The 15,071-nt window shown below is 36.9% G+C and overlaps 4 protein-coding genes across 5 annotated transcripts; 1 reads left to right on the forward strand and 3 right to left on the reverse strand.

The window, feature by feature from the left end:
* The first annotated feature begins 43 nt into the window (after positions 1–43).
* LOC149661343 (actin-binding Rho-activating protein-like) lies at positions 44–1,982 on the forward strand. Its single transcript, XM_089842832.1, has 3 exons — positions 44–872; positions 1,421–1,580; positions 1,676–1,982. The coding sequence occupies exons 1-3, from the start codon at positions 700–702 to the stop codon at positions 1,862–1,864; spliced, it is 522 nt and encodes a 173-aa protein (XP_089698958.1). The 5' UTR covers positions 44–699; the 3' UTR covers positions 1,865–1,982.
* Positions 1,983–2,129: 147 nt separating this feature from the next.
* Positions 2,130–4,981, reverse strand: LOC149661344 (endochitinase-like). Its single transcript, XM_089842825.1, has 8 exons — positions 4,823–4,981; positions 4,465–4,572; positions 4,121–4,402; positions 3,797–4,059; positions 3,628–3,731; positions 3,249–3,567; positions 3,065–3,187; positions 2,130–2,998 (listed from the first exon to the last, which is right to left on the reverse strand). The coding sequence occupies exons 2-8, from the start codon at positions 4,547–4,549 to the stop codon at positions 2,390–2,392; spliced, it is 1,785 nt and encodes a 594-aa protein (XP_089698951.1). The 5' UTR covers positions 4,550–4,572; positions 4,823–4,981; the 3' UTR covers positions 2,130–2,389.
* Positions 4,982–6,030: 1,049 nt separating this feature from the next.
* Positions 6,031–9,692, reverse strand: LOC149661345 (sodium/potassium/calcium exchanger 5-like). Of its 2 annotated transcripts, none has more exons than XM_089842826.1 (10): positions 9,553–9,692; positions 8,992–9,478; positions 8,741–8,923; positions 8,496–8,686; positions 8,335–8,435; positions 8,178–8,268; positions 7,804–8,116; positions 7,526–7,744; positions 7,344–7,445; positions 6,031–6,581 (listed from the first exon to the last, which is right to left on the reverse strand). In XM_089842826.1, the coding sequence occupies exons 2-10, from the start codon at positions 9,134–9,136 to the stop codon at positions 6,262–6,264; spliced, it is 1,665 nt and encodes a 554-aa protein (XP_089698952.1). In that variant the 5' UTR covers positions 9,137–9,478; positions 9,553–9,692; the 3' UTR covers positions 6,031–6,261. The 2 variants fall into 2 exon arrangements, 1 of the variants encoding a protein (XP_089698952.1); XR_016368840.1 differs by having other exon boundaries at positions 6,444–6,938; positions 6,997–7,445; positions 9,553–9,691.
* Positions 9,693–11,080: 1,388 nt separating this feature from the next.
* Positions 11,081–15,012, reverse strand: LOC149661346 (sodium/potassium/calcium exchanger 5-like). The gene is made up of 11 exons (XM_089842827.1): positions 14,452–15,012; positions 13,772–13,984; positions 13,617–13,700; positions 12,949–13,055; positions 12,732–12,832; positions 12,570–12,660; positions 12,274–12,499; positions 11,996–12,205; positions 11,873–11,908; positions 11,701–11,802; positions 11,081–11,483 (listed from the first exon to the last, which is right to left on the reverse strand). The coding sequence occupies exons 1-11, from the start codon at positions 14,612–14,614 to the stop codon at positions 11,152–11,154; spliced, it is 1,665 nt and encodes a 554-aa protein (XP_089698953.1). The 5' UTR covers positions 14,615–15,012; the 3' UTR covers positions 11,081–11,151.
* Positions 15,013–15,071: the final 59 nt, after the last annotated feature.

Consider the following 15,071-nt stretch of genomic DNA (forward strand, 5'->3'; position numbering starts at 1 on the left):
CGTTTTACTTAACTTTGAAGGGAGGTGGCATTCCATTTTTTCATTCCATAGAGATTTACATACTCAAGAACGAGGCGCTGCCACTTCCCTATTTAGTCAATATAACACATGAAAAATTTCAAATTATTCGGTCATATTATAGGCACGACAAAGAAAATTTAAAATCGGGGATGTTTAAAATACTCTACGCTCCAATAAATTCTTCCCTTAGACAGGAAACCCACCACTGTGACTCATTTACTCTGTTCCAAAAATATAAAAATTTATGTTACAGAAAAAAATAGCTACAGAAAGAACTGGGCACTTATAAACGTATCGCACCTAATTAGAAATTAAAAGTTTTAGCTCTTAAATATTTCGAATTCCATTTCGAAATTTTTCGAGTTCCAAATTAGACCAGACATTGTGTCTGCAAAATTTCTCGCTAAAGATTGACGAATAATTAGATTTTTTTAAGTAAACATCTTCGAAAAATTCGAGTTCGAGTGTTTTGGCCCGATCCCGATAATTTCTCAAGGAGTTATAAATAAAGAGAACGGAGTGAAACTATTTATAGAAATTAGGAAAGGCGGCCGTTACGTCCTCAGTAACTCCCGACTGAGAAATTTCTCAGACTATTACGCGTTAATCTCAGAAACCGGTTGTGCCTTCTACTTTTACTGAGACCAAGTTTACTTTTCATTTATAAATTGTAATACAATGGCAGATTGCGGAAAAACACCAATTAGAATCTATGGAAATGATGAACTATCGTCTAGAGTAGCTCAGTTTCAAAAACAAGCTGATAAACACAAGGCAAAACAAGCTTCTAATCCGTTTTCATCCGAGTTCAGAAGATCTCAGAAACTGAAATTTGACAGGAACGACCCCCGGTAAGGAAATTTCCTTAAATTATGTTACTGATCCGAATCGAGGGACCCGTCTACTTTGACTGTACTAAAGGGAATAAACGCAATTATTAAAAATCCTACCCTTGACGGAGTGATAAAAGTAGTACCCGTAAGCAGTGTACAGGGAGTTAAAGAGTTGTTAGCCCCTCGATCCAGATTTAATTTTGCGCCCGTCTTTTAATATCAGTCAACGCCTACGTTGTATCAGTACTCTACGAAATTGTATTCTCATTGCGCATGGTTCGGCTATAGAATAAACTCCTTAACACCTAAAGAGTACTGTCGGTTTACCGCCTTTCATCATATCGCTGTGTATTGGAAACTAGCACGGGATGACACTAGTTAAAAAAGTTGTGTTAAAAAATCGGACCCCCATAATCTGCGCGCATTCAGAGCTATGAACGAACATTCATTGTAAGAGATTTGCCCTATCTAAGAGTATGACTAGATATACACTGCCGTCCTACTTGGATTCGCTCCTACGCGAAGAAAGTTTACCTCATTCTGTTTTTCGACCTTGATTTCCAAAGTTATGGACGTCCTGAGGAAGGCTCCACGACCGAGAAACGTGGAATTCAAGCGGGAAAGTTAGTCAATGATGAAATGAAATTGTTATGCAAATTAGTACACGAATATGGAGAAAAACAAGAAGATGGCTCGACAATTATTGGCTTCGGAGAACTTTTTCAGGTACTGCACCAATATTGCACTCTAGACAGTGATAGTACTGCCAAGTGCGTGGTTAAATTTTTTCGGGATTTTCTTTTTTTTTTTTTCAAAATCAGATGTACACTAGAATATCAAGCAAAGTAGTTGGCATCATATTGAGAGCTAGGAAGCACGGATTTCTGGATTTTGAAGGCGAAATGTTGTATCAAGGTAGAGACAATAAGGTTCCTATCGTGATGACAAAAAGTATAGAAGAACTCCAAGCTCTTTTCGACGAGGAACTAACTGCAGGTCCACCCAAGTAGATCAGAGAGAAGTATCAAGTAGAAATTTGGCAAAGTACTTTGCTTCCGCGAAAGCGTGAACACTTTCGTTATATTTTAAAAAAACGCGATCTAAAACAAAGTTTGAGCTTATTTCTGGTACATGTAAAATTATAAAATGAATTTTTGTAATATTTTTTAAATTAAATTTGTAACTTGGTTTATTTATGTCAATGTTTTTCAAGTTTGAAGTGGCGCTGAGCTTATAGTGCTTTTGTGTGGATTTTACTTTGTATAAATTAGGCTATTTAACGTTATTCTGCGGTTTTATTTTGTTTGCGGTACGCTAATAAGCGCATTAAACGCGATTATATTATAATTTAATTAAAATCACAGATGTAAATGAAATTATTGTAAAACTTTAAGTTATACAAAAAAAAAATTCGATTATGAAATAAAAACTTAAATTCAAACAAAATTATTATAAAATAGTCGACTAATTGAAACCTCTAAATTTAGCGCACGCCTAAAATCAGGCTTTAGTAAATCGAGTATTCAATTCTAAACTTACTTTCGTAAGTAAGTTGCTGGGTGAAGATAGTACAGAATTCTATTGACGAAAAAATACTTGGGTCTACAAGCTTCTCTGTCCGCATTCAGTGGCCAATCGCAACTCTTCCTTTGGGTGTTGTAGACAGTTCCTTGGTAGCACGTTTCCAATCTGGCCACCCCGTATACGCACCAGTAGTACTTGGTGCAGTCGGTCGCGTGTGGGAAGTAATCGGCGCTAGGATTCTTGCACGCTTCAGTAATGTCCGAAGGGGCTGGGGCGGGTGTGGGACTCGGGGCAGGGGCCGGAGTCGGCGCATCCGTCCTGGGTGACGTGGCCGCGCTACTGCTTGTCGGGTTATTGTCAGGCTTGTTTGTGGTTGAGGAAGGTCCAGAAGTAGTAGACGGCGGTCCGGGTGTAGTAGACGACCATACCGGCCACCAAGTTGATTTGGGTTTCTCGGTGGTAGTTATTCGGGGATCAGGAGTAGGGACTACGTGACCTTTTAACCTTTCGTTCATAACTTCCAACAAGGCATTCTTCTTGCCACAGATGCCGTTGAAGTCGTCCATATCGATAGCCCAAATCATACCACCGCCGTAGCCGTGATTTTTGATGTAGTCCATCTATATTTCGAAGGTTATAAGATCAAGATGCGACAATAATTTTTCCACAACGGACGACTGAATTACCTTAATTCCAATACTGTTCTCATCCTCGTAACCAACCCATTGGTCTTCATGATAGGCGTACGGTACCATACCAATATCGTCAAATTTCTTGGTCCAAGTATTATTATTGACGTATGGACAAATCTGTTTTAATCAACGCCTGGTTACGACAAGTACTTCTAACAATAAAAGGTTCACAACTTACTTCATAGTAGGCCAAGAAGCCAGTGGCGTTGGTGTAATATCCAGCTTTACCACCTCCTTCCCATTTCTTAATACCGGCATGCAAAGCTGTGTTCTCTTTACTACCCAAAGTGAAGCTTCGTCCGTAGAACGGTACTCCAACTATTAGCTTGTGCTTGGGTGCGCCGTACTCAACCCATAAATTGAGTCCATCGTGAACGTTAAGCTTTTCGTAACCCCATTCATCAAAAGGTCTTTTATACAATGGACTATGAACATCAGCGAATCCACCCCAATTACCTCGAAGATCGTACGACATGACGTGAATTTGATCCAGAAGCCTATCAGCAATAATGTACGCGATTAGAGTTCGCGATTGCATAGTTTAAACAGTAACTTACTGTCCAAGTTCTCTAACTTCGTAGCCTTCTTGTAATCTGAACTTGGCAATCGGTACAGCGGCAGTCAGCAAAAGATTATGAGGGTCAAAGGCTGCTCGTAGTTCCTGCAGATTTGTAAGCGATTAGGTTTAGCGCTAATTGACTGATAGATGGGCTGAACTTTATTTACCCTGACAAGAAGCAAGAAATTGTCTTTGTCTGAATATTTCCCTTGTCTGTCCGAAGCGCCGGGATACTCCCAATCTAAGTCAAATCCGTCGAAACCAAAATCAGTCATGTATTGCATAACACTTTTGATGAAGGCGTCACGTCGACTCTTTTGTTCAACCATTTCAGAATATTTTTGACCACCTTCGGCCCAGCCTCCAACAGCCAAAAGTAGTTTCAAATGACTGTGTTTTTTCTTCAAGTCCATGAATCTTCTATAACCCTCTGATTAAGAAAAGTTAAGATATTGAAATATATTCATAAAATTAGTCAAACCCGAACTTACTATTCTCAAGGTCATAAGATGGATCGATACTAAACAGTCCCCAAGTCATGTTGTCAAGACCAACGAAGGAGTAAATAATATGTGTACACTTATCTCCAGGTATGTCCTCAATATCGTAGTCCATAGGTGCCGGACGGTAATTAGCCCACGCGCTGTAATAACACACAATCTTCGCCGGGAAACCACCATCCGATTGGATGTCATTGAAGGATTCCTTCATGGCTACTGCATCCTCGGTCACAATTGGTGGATGGTAATGATAGTTTCTTCTAGTGTATAAACCTTATTGGGATGAAGCATACTTTAAGCAACGTTAAAAAGGAACAAGTGTAGGATGGACGTACCAACTGGTCTACTATTCCGTGGTTCCGCAGACCACGCGACATTCAAAGTTACGAATACGAGAAACAAAACTGGGTAACACCACATCTTGGCGCTTTTACCGTCAAAACCTATAAAATAACCCATATTAGATCAGTTCCGAGCTTTGTAGTCCCCTGACTATGAAAACCAACTAAATGAAATAAAACGCCTTTCAGGTTTCCCGTGGCATAATTTTCCAAACTAATTAAATTAATTAGAACAAATTAAAAAGCTATTAGATGTAAAATCACATCCTCACGTAAAAACCTACACTTAAACGCCCACGAAAACTAATTTATTTAAAATCAAATTAAGAGAACTCCCTGATAAAACACTCACCAAAATTAGAAACGGTCGGCGATTTGAAATGTTTTTAATGAAAATAACGGACTTGTGTCCTTCGTTGAAGTTGAAACCCTTCTAATACCGGAACACTGCGAGCCATCGCTTATAGGGGCGTCCACAAACCGTTTTTCCTTTTTTTTTTCTTTTTCTTTTAAAACCCTTCATCTTGTTTTTAAAAGCTGTATTATGATAATTACTCATGGCTGGGTTTCTAAGCGGTCTGTTCACCTTTAAAGATTAAAATAAAGCGAATTTCGAGGGGTAGTTCACGTGGTTCATGTCGTAGTGCGGATGTGACCAAGGCATCTGACTACTAACCGATGTGGTTGGCCCCTCGAGAACTCCAGCCCCTTTCTCGCGATCAAGACGATTGGGTATTCGACAAATGGTAACAACCTAATCCTGCACTTGAAAATACTTTGGAAGAAATTTGCACGTGGATGAGGTCCTTCAACTTTTCAAGGACTTCAGTTTCTTAACCCTTTCAAAATACGAACTTTGTCTTTAGAAAAAGGATTACCGGTAGTAGCGGTAAGAGATCACGCCTTGAAATTAAGAATTCTTGACAGGTAGTGATCAGAAATTTTGTTAAAATACTAAAAACTTTATACCCCTAGTTTAGCCACTTTTTCGAACAGCGTTTTCACTGTCAAAAATGATTACTTTCTTTAAGGAAGATAAAATTCATTTAGTGGTTTTAAATTTCCGTATTCTCTGCATGGCACACCCTATTTTAATGTTCTTGAAAACTTCTTAAGTTTCAGGTTTAGACTATTAATCAATATTTCAATACCGGTAGTTCTTTAAGTTATTAAAGGATTTAATTATAATTTTTAGTCCATAAAATTAATTTCCTTAGCCTAATGCTCAATTCACGTGACTTTTACCTGGCAATTTTACGTAATATGAATGAATTAACATAAAAGTTAATGCCTAGAAAATCTCAAAAATATTTAAAGAAGAAGACAATCACTATAAATTGTTATCTATTGAAATTTATAAACACTCTAACGACGAAGATGATGAACTTTAAACATAGTAAACAAAGATTATATCTAGTACAGTCAAAACATTTATTGTCGTAATCGCGTCAGTGTTGGTAACTTTTCTGGTTGCCATTTTCCAAAATGATAAGCATCTTGAACTTTCCCATGAAACTAGTTTCAGCATCGTAGGTCAGGTACAAATAAATATATAGATAATTGACTTGCAATATAAATTTAATTAATTAAGGAATTAACAAACAAGATGTATCCTTACACCGGTAATAATCAAGGAGACAAACTCATCAACAAAAACGTACATTAATGAGATTCCAAATTAGGGATAGATATCTCTACTAAATAACTAAATTGAAAATCAAATGAAACTTACATTAAAACTGAATAATAATCCATAAACAAACATTATAATAGATAAAAGAATTATAGTTTTTAGGTACACGTTGGTAAGGCCCCGGTTGCCAATTCTAGTTCGTAATAGACAGCTAAGACCAAGAACCCCATGTACATAAGTATGCAAGCGAACCCGACATTCCTGTTGAGCATCCATTTGGTGCTGATGAAAAGCACGTAAAGGATAACCACGGTTCCTAAGAGTGTGATGACGGTAAACGTCATGGCCGAGCTGTTAATGACCAATGAACCGTCATCGGAGTTAAGTAAGGTTTTTATCAACCAAGGTGCACCGAGACAAAATACGATATTGAAGACGTTGGAACCAATCAGATTGCAAATGGCCATGTTACCCAGTCCTGAAAACAAAAAGAGTGTAAGTGCGAGGCTTAAGTAGAAGAAAGGAGACACTCCGTGTCATGTCTGTTCTTGTTTAGGCTGTCAAGAATGAATTACGTGATTCGAATAATATAACATTTATAACTGTCACCTCCTATTCTAAACATAAGTACGAAAAGAAACATTCGGACAAACTTTGCTTAAAGTTCATAAACACGAAATACAAAAACTGCGCGATAAAAATCCTCCCCTTCCATCAAAGTACAGTTTCTAATGGTTGTCCACTGTCCCAGAGCCAATAGAGAGAATAGATGAGGTCATTACCCTCTTTCTTACAATCTAATTTTATGAATATTGTCAATGGGCTCGTGGACGAACTGTAAATAAGTGTCGATGATATAGAATAGAAACAGTGTAGCCCAGGGCTAGGCTTACCACAACTGATGGACACTACTGTATATTTTATTAATCCATAGTTCTTATGTGGACTTTCGATTTTCAGTACTTTCAGTATTTGGCTCGAGGCCCTGATATCGAACCAGCCACCGTCCTGATTCCGAACTTGGGGCTATTTTAACGTTACTTACCTTGAACTTACAAACTCGAATATTCAACTATTTTACAAAGATAGGAGGAAGATAAAATATAAGGATAGGACCGAGAGACACATTTAGATTATCATACTTACCATTGAATCTTTAAATAAATGTAAAGGGATAAAACACGAACAGAAAACAACGAAAAATAGCGAAAATGGCTTGGGCTATATTACAAAAATTTACCATTGCGGACAACTATTATGCTAGAGATGATTTCTGGTACACTGGTACCGATAGCTAGCAAAGTGATACCGGAAATGGAATCAGGAAGTCCAAATGTGTAACCTAGTAAAATAACCGGAAGTACTTTATAGTTCTGGTTGGTTGAGATATTTATAAGACTTGGATGATAACACGATATTTACCTATAACTGTAACCATCCAAACGCTAAGATAAGTACAACCCGCTATCCACGAAACTGCCATGGAAAAGGTAAGCAAGTAGTATTTGCGATTCTTTTCGATTCTGCAATCCGGTATGGTCAAGTACATGAGGAAACAAACTGGCCACGTCAATACCCAGAAGATTCTATGAACAACCCCGCTTGTGGGTATGGTCCAAATCGTGTCGTCTTTCTTCTCATCTATTTAGAAACGTGCCTTTGTTGTATAAATAATGAGCTAACTATATCTCGGTAAATACCTTCAAAGGGTGCTTCAATGTCATTCCCGTTCATATCCGTGTGAATTACTTCCTTCTTGGTGGTGGTTACGACTACCGTTTCATATTGGTAAGAGTGGACAAGGCATTCTTCACTGTCATCCTTGATTTGCAGGTATTCGTCTTGGAATTTCACCTTCTTTTTAGGTTTCTTTTTTTCAGGTTGTGACGCTTCCTCAACGATAATGTAAGTTGTTTTGGAACCCAATAATGGCGATTTTTCTAAGGTCGTATTCTTCTTTCCGCTAAAATCCAGATTATTATACCCGCTGAATTTCGACTTGAAGTACTTGAACTAAAGGGATGTCTCTTATAAGCGAGATGAGCATGGCTTAGGGAATTAGTTAAAACATTACTTTTTCTTGACTATAATCTTCGATTCGTGAATTATAAACCATAACGAGGACGTAGAGGACAAACATAACGAGTAAAATCACCGCTTCGTACCTAAATATAATTAATTTCGGCTTAGAATGGCATGAACTTTAGATTTCAGACTGATTCATTACTTACCATATTACGGTGTTATCGTTTAAAATAACGATTAGAGCGATGATAGATATTAGATAAGCAATAAGGTCTCTGGTGATTGGATACCAATCGATCGGAACACTCTGTGCGCGTAAAAACAATCAGTCAAGGTCGATTTTTGAGCTTTCTAAATAATGACATACCATTTTCCATACGGCCAGTCCTGCCAGCCCAGTTATTCCAATTACATTAAAAACGGCCGATCCCACAATTGCACCAACTCCGATATCGCCTTCGGTAATGAAGGAACCAATCACGGATGAGAACAATTCAGGAGCGGACGTTCCTATAGCCATGAAGGTCGCCCCGGCGATGTCCGACGGGACATGAAGGACTATAACAACAAACTGCTTAGTATTTATAGCGGTGATAAAATAAGATATCTTACTTTCGCAAATCAGTTCCAAAGATGGTACGAAATATCGATCGCAAACTAGACCCAACGTCGCGCAAAGATACATGGTTATCACCAAATGAAAGATAATGCCGCCATTTTGACGCTCTTCATCAGTGAAGATATCTTCGGGGAATTCATTAATGGCGGGTTGGACGCATTCGATTTGGTGCGTAGCTGTAAAGAGGAGAGCATTGTTGATTTAGAGACCATAACATCGGAGATTTGAATTTATAAGGACTCACCTTGCGTGGTTTGCGTAGCTTCGTCGGACGTGTTGTAACCGGAAGTGGCTTGCGGAAGGGCGAGAGTGAGGATGATAAGGAAGAGAAGAGTTTTTTGACGACATCTCTTCCGAGGTCTGAGAGAATGTTGAGAATTAGAAGCCATCGTCAGCTTAGCATAAACGAGACGCCCTGTAGGGCAATGAAGTACAAAGCGATTTTCCTGTTAGACAGGATGGTGGCTGGTGTGGAAGGTCACTCTTCCAGCGTTTACAACCCAGGCATTTAAGTCCGGGGTTGAAAACTTGGTAGAATGGTCGCTCGGGAAACTTCTAAACTCGGTGACGCCTCTTCGCGAATAAGAGTTTCTTTTGGCGTCGGGGTCCCTTATAAAGCGACGTGTCCCGATAACTATAGAGATTTTTAATCAAAGACTTTGATCGAGTTGTTTTCGAACGCTGACGACCATTAGAGATAATGTTGCTTCATAAAGTATTGTGTCCGCTATCTGCATCGAGTCGATTAAGAAATAATAATTTTCAACGAGATACGATAACGCCATTATGCGCAGTACCTACTCACATGAATTTTGATAACTGATATGGAATTTTAGTTAGCTCTTTAGCCAAAAACAATCGTTCGGGATTTTAAATACGCGTATTTTTTCTGCATTGATTGACAGATTATAAAATAATTTTATCGAATTTTATATCAATGTTTATTACGCAAATGTTTTCTTTTTTTAAATTAAACTAATTTAGACAGGCCTTAAGGATATTTTTATAGAGTCTCACAAGTTAATAATGTAAAAGTTACTTAGTTACCCTACTAGAGACTGTAGTCTAATCAGCGATATTTTAATGTTGGTGGTGAAACACCGTTTGATATTCTAATCTGAAAGTATTTTCTGATTAAGAAATTACATAACCTAATCCCTAAAAACGTCTATACTGCCTATTCATCATGGAGACTTTACATAATTCGCTTATGACTTGTAAATTATTCATTTGTGGACCTAAACCGGACACTCATGTTATTCGTGGATTAATAAAAACTCCATGGTTGTTGGCTACACTACTGGGTACTGAACAAACCTTTTTGACCTCTTTCTACAGCCATGGTTTCGGTTTATGCGTGACATCATCTTTGTCCTAGGTTTTATTCCAATAAATTTCCGTTGAAATTAGCTTTGAATTGAGCCTTGAGACAATAGGTGAATAAGATCATTTTGACGATGACGAAATTTCCCTGATTTTAATATATCCTAGTAACATTATTGGAGTGCCTCCCTTAAGCCAGACGATTAACTTTGAAGTTAAATATGTCTAACTAATCGTTATCTTGTCCTTAATAAAGTCCTTTGCCCTCTCGAACTCAAAACTTATAACAGGCAAAAACACTTGAGGTAAACGAACAGCAAACAAAATGGAACAATTTTATTCGAAGCCACTTGACTAAAAACCGAAAACTGAGAAAAACCAATATAATAGCTGTACTATTTTTTTCTTTCGACATTGAAAAAATAATTTAAAATTAATCGCAAACCTTCATAGTGGAATTGAAATTCTTCGTGAATTCACTCATAAATGTTTGGAATTAATTCTGAACTCCAAAATCAAGCCAACCTTCCTTTGTCGTTTTGAAATAAAAATAGGCCTAATATTTTAGACATATTCGGCTGTTTTCAATCGATTTTGCTCCCTTAGTTAATTCGATTGATGGAAAGGTACAAAATTTCTTATCACTTTTCTATTTTGAGTCGAGAGCTTTTAGACTTTCATTATCTTCACCAGCCTAGAGATAGGAGTAAAATATTTAGTTAGGCCTACATATAGGAATTAAACCTCTATATTGTCTACAGAAAGAAACCTATACATATATTGTTCTGTTTGAAGAACACGAATATTAGCAGGTTCATAACTGCAACCCTGACTCTGAGGCTGAAACGAAAAATATACCACAAGAGACAAAATTGTCAACAATCCTTGAGTTACTTCAAAAGATTCAAATACCAAAAAACATAATGAAATTTGCATTTCAAATAATTATTTTTGCTATAAAATATTTACAGAAATATATAAGTAATCTAAACTACTAGATTTTTTTTTTTTTGAAAATTAAAAGAACAATATGAATGTAATTTAAAATAACTTTAGACAATAATCAATGGTGTATGAAGCCTTAATCAAATCTAGGACACGGTGGCGCGTTAATGTCCCCGAAAACGTTCAATTCGTAGAGGCAGGACATGGTGATAAAGGCAAGGTAGACGAATAAACATATGAATCCAACTTTAAAGTTCAATTGCCAACCGGATGCGATGAAAATAATGTACAAAGACACCACCGTAGCCAGTAGAGTGATGACGGTATAAGTCATGGCAGAACTGTTAATTACAATAGAACCAGTCTCTGAGAAACCCAATGTTTTGATCATCCAAGGAGCTCCCAAACAGAATAGGATATCAAAAATGTTCGAGCCGATCAAATTGCAAATGGCCATATTTCCAAGACCTATAATGACGCCATTAGCAACTCAATAAAAACTTAAAAATGAGAATAATATAAAGTATGATAAATTATCTAGGTATGGAGAGAAAAAATAGAAGCGACACAGGAAGTCTTTATCTCAACTGGAAAGGGTTAGGCCTAGAAGCTCCATAACCACAAGAATTCTCTACGTCGCTTCTATGTTTTCCAGGTTTGACTCATGACGGGAACTTCGGTTTACCATTTCTCACGACAATGACGCTCGAAATTACTTCTGGGACGCTCGTACCTATAGCTAGGATGGTTATACCAGCTACAGCGTCAGGTATGTACAAGGTGTACGCTAAAGTTCACCATGAAATATGTTAAACGCGGTTCCAATAATTTCCAAAATCAGTGATTATGAAACTAACCTATGATTGTCACCATCCAAACGCAAAGATACGAAACTAATTAAGATAATATAAGTGTTATTAAATCTTAATTTCCTAAATATTCTTAGTAAAGATTATATTTAGTGTTAGGAGTACAATTACCTCCAGCTATCCAAACAACGGACATGATGAAAGTAATTGGAAAGAGTTTCGGGTATTTGCGACAGTTAGGGATGGTTAAAAACAGAAGTAAACTAGCAGGCCACATTAGGACCCAATAGATCTGTTTCGCGGCACTGTCCATGGGCATTTCGCATAAGTTTGTAGTCGTGTCTTCGTCTGGTTCATCCTCAACTGGTTTTGGTAATGGCACTAATTGTTGAAGAGACTATATGATCATTTGAACTCGGACGCTATAACCGAGCCATTAAATATTTTACAAGTTGCTTCCTGGTACGAGTAGTCCCCATCTTTGTGTTTGTTTGTGAATTCTCGACTTTCGACTTTTACTCCTCCATTATCGAAGCTAATTTGACTATTAAAGACAATAGGTTGGCTATCTGATTCTTGGGACCAAGTCAAAGGTGTTTTCTCATCAGGTAAGGACTTTTTATGATTTTCTCCATCAGGAGCTACGTAACCACCACGACCCCTAATTCTGGACATCTAAAATAAAACCAAACGTATCTTAGCCTTAATTACAATAATATTAATTAAAATTAAAATTAAATAATACCTTATCTTGGCAAAATCTTTCAATTGACGAGTTAAAGTACATAATAATGATGTAGGCAAAGAACATGAGTACCAGAACTAAAGCTTCCCACCTTTAGTAAGCGTTTAATTTTAATTTAAAAATGTGTTGGTATAATTTGGCCTAAAATAAACAATTACCCACCAAAGGACTAGATTATCATAAATAACCAATATCAGGGCAAGAACCGTCAAGGTGTACACGGTACAATCTCTCGAAATTGGATACCAATCAATAGCGACATTCTGAAAGGGTTGAAGAGAAGTTTTAAAAACGATTATTTTAATGATAGGGCCAGGAATTCTTCGCGGTATAATTTGAATCGATTAAGATGGAATAGAAGATTTGAGAATTGATTTACGTTTCTCCAGACAGCAAGACCGGTTATACTAGTGACCCCGAGGATGTTGAAGACCGCTGATCCTACTATGGTGGCTATACCAGTATCGCCTTCCGTTAAGAAGGAGCCTAAGGGGGACAAATGCATTCAACGCGGTTAAATTCGGCTAATAAACTCTGTGTTGACATTCTTATAAACTAAAATTTAAAAATAAATTATTTAAATCACTAATTGCTTCCTTAAAAGATTAAAATCGAGAGAGAAAAAAATTAATTGAATAGACAACAAATCTCCCAATGTCAACTTTGATTTCTAAGCCGCTTAAAGACTACAGTCGTTAAAATAACTGCAGCCATTTTGGAGGAATTTATAGTAGAACTACGTATTTAAACTCAATTTAGACTGCGGACGAAAGAATAACACAATATTGGTCTAAATTAATGTAAATATATTATCTTAAGTGTACTTTAATTATAGTATGGATTTCAATAAGTCAAACTAAGCAGACGTCTTCAAGTAGAAACACCTTACTTTTTCGAGATTATCAATATCCTAAAACAGCATAAGCCTATATACCTCTACATATCTGTTTTGAATTTTTTTTTTTTGATAAAGCATTTAATCGAGTAATTGTTTCGCCTTAAGCCTAAAACTTAATGGGCTAAAGTGGAAAATTCGATAATTTTTACCGATAAGCGATTGAAAGAGTTCGGGTGAAGAAGTGCCAATTGCCATGAAGGTAGCTCCAGCCACATCGGTTGGGACCTTCAAAACTGTAGATAAGAATAATGGGGAAAAAGTATTAAGAGAATGTAGGGTACTTTAAGTACACAGATGGGCGTACCGTCAGTAATGGTTTCCAAGGAAGGTACGAAAAAATCATCGCAAACGATAGCCAAAATCGAAAAAAGGTAAAACGCTATCAAAAGATGAATGACAACGCCTCCTTGATACAGTCTTTGATCTTGGGTGAAAAAATCTCCAGGAAAATCCGTGATTGAATGTGGAATGCAATCCACACGACCACCTGGATTCGTTTCCAATAGAGATCGTCCTCCTAGAACAATATATATTTCTCATGTCTATGATTACATTTATTAAATGGACTAGTTGCCCCTTGGAGAAAGCCTATTAGAAACTTTTAGTTGTCTGTTTCACCGAGGGGCTAATCACTCTTGAATTCCCTACCTATTACCTATTATGATTTTATCAACTATCAAGGGTAGGCTTTTAAAGATTACGAGTAATTCCTTTTAATATACATTGAAAGGCATACGATTACACGAAGTGACAGTTCCCTCGACATCTTTGATGCCAAGGACAAGATAAAAATAAGCTTTCACTCCGCTCTTTGTTATACTTAAGCAGATATAATTTTCGATATTCAGCGAAAACGTGACTCTAAAAGCACATGCTACTTAGTACAATTGATAGTAATTATTTTTAATTAAACAGCTGCATTTTAGCATTGGTAAAACCATGTCATTAAAGAAAACACAAGGTAAAAAAGGAGTCGTAACTCACCGGCAGAATGATTTAGCGTTGAATAATCATTCGAAATGGATTTTTCATTATTACTGGTTACTTTATCGTAGAAGAAAAATGTGTTCATCAACATAAAAGCTGGAAATAACCAGACAAACTTCCGTTTTCCATAACCAGTTGGTAAAAATCGAACTCCGGACATTTTTGAATTAATAAATTTTGATAAACGTTAGTTGAATAAATTGCTGAACTAGTTAAAATTCGCGACTTTTCTCAGGGCTAACTAGTGAAGATATTTACTAATAGTTTAAAATTATCCATAGTAATATTAAAACAAATAATTTAATTTAGAAAATTTGAAGACGATGTACGGAGTAATTTAGTTAGCTCCTTGGGAGTTCTGGGTCGAAAACGAGACCAGTTCAGAAACAATAGCGATTTATAACGAGATTCGCCGGCTTCTAACGTTTCTTAGGCTTATCGGAAAATAAGCTATTATATTGATAAGAAAGACATCCAATTTTAAATCAAACGAACTTTAAGCATTGTCATGTAACTAGACCAAATAGATCAGTAGATAAAATGTGATATGACGTAGAAACTCTCATAACGGTACTCCATATTATACCTTCCTTGCCATCTAGAAGGAAAGAAAACGC

Source organism: Phalangium opilio, unplaced genomic scaffold, assembly GCF_054372755.1.
Source record: "Phalangium opilio isolate 3A_F unplaced genomic scaffold, DU_Popi_V2 ptg000070l_1, whole genome shotgun sequence".
Classification (NCBI taxonomy): domain Eukaryota; kingdom Metazoa; phylum Arthropoda; class Arachnida; order Opiliones; family Phalangiidae; genus Phalangium; species Phalangium opilio.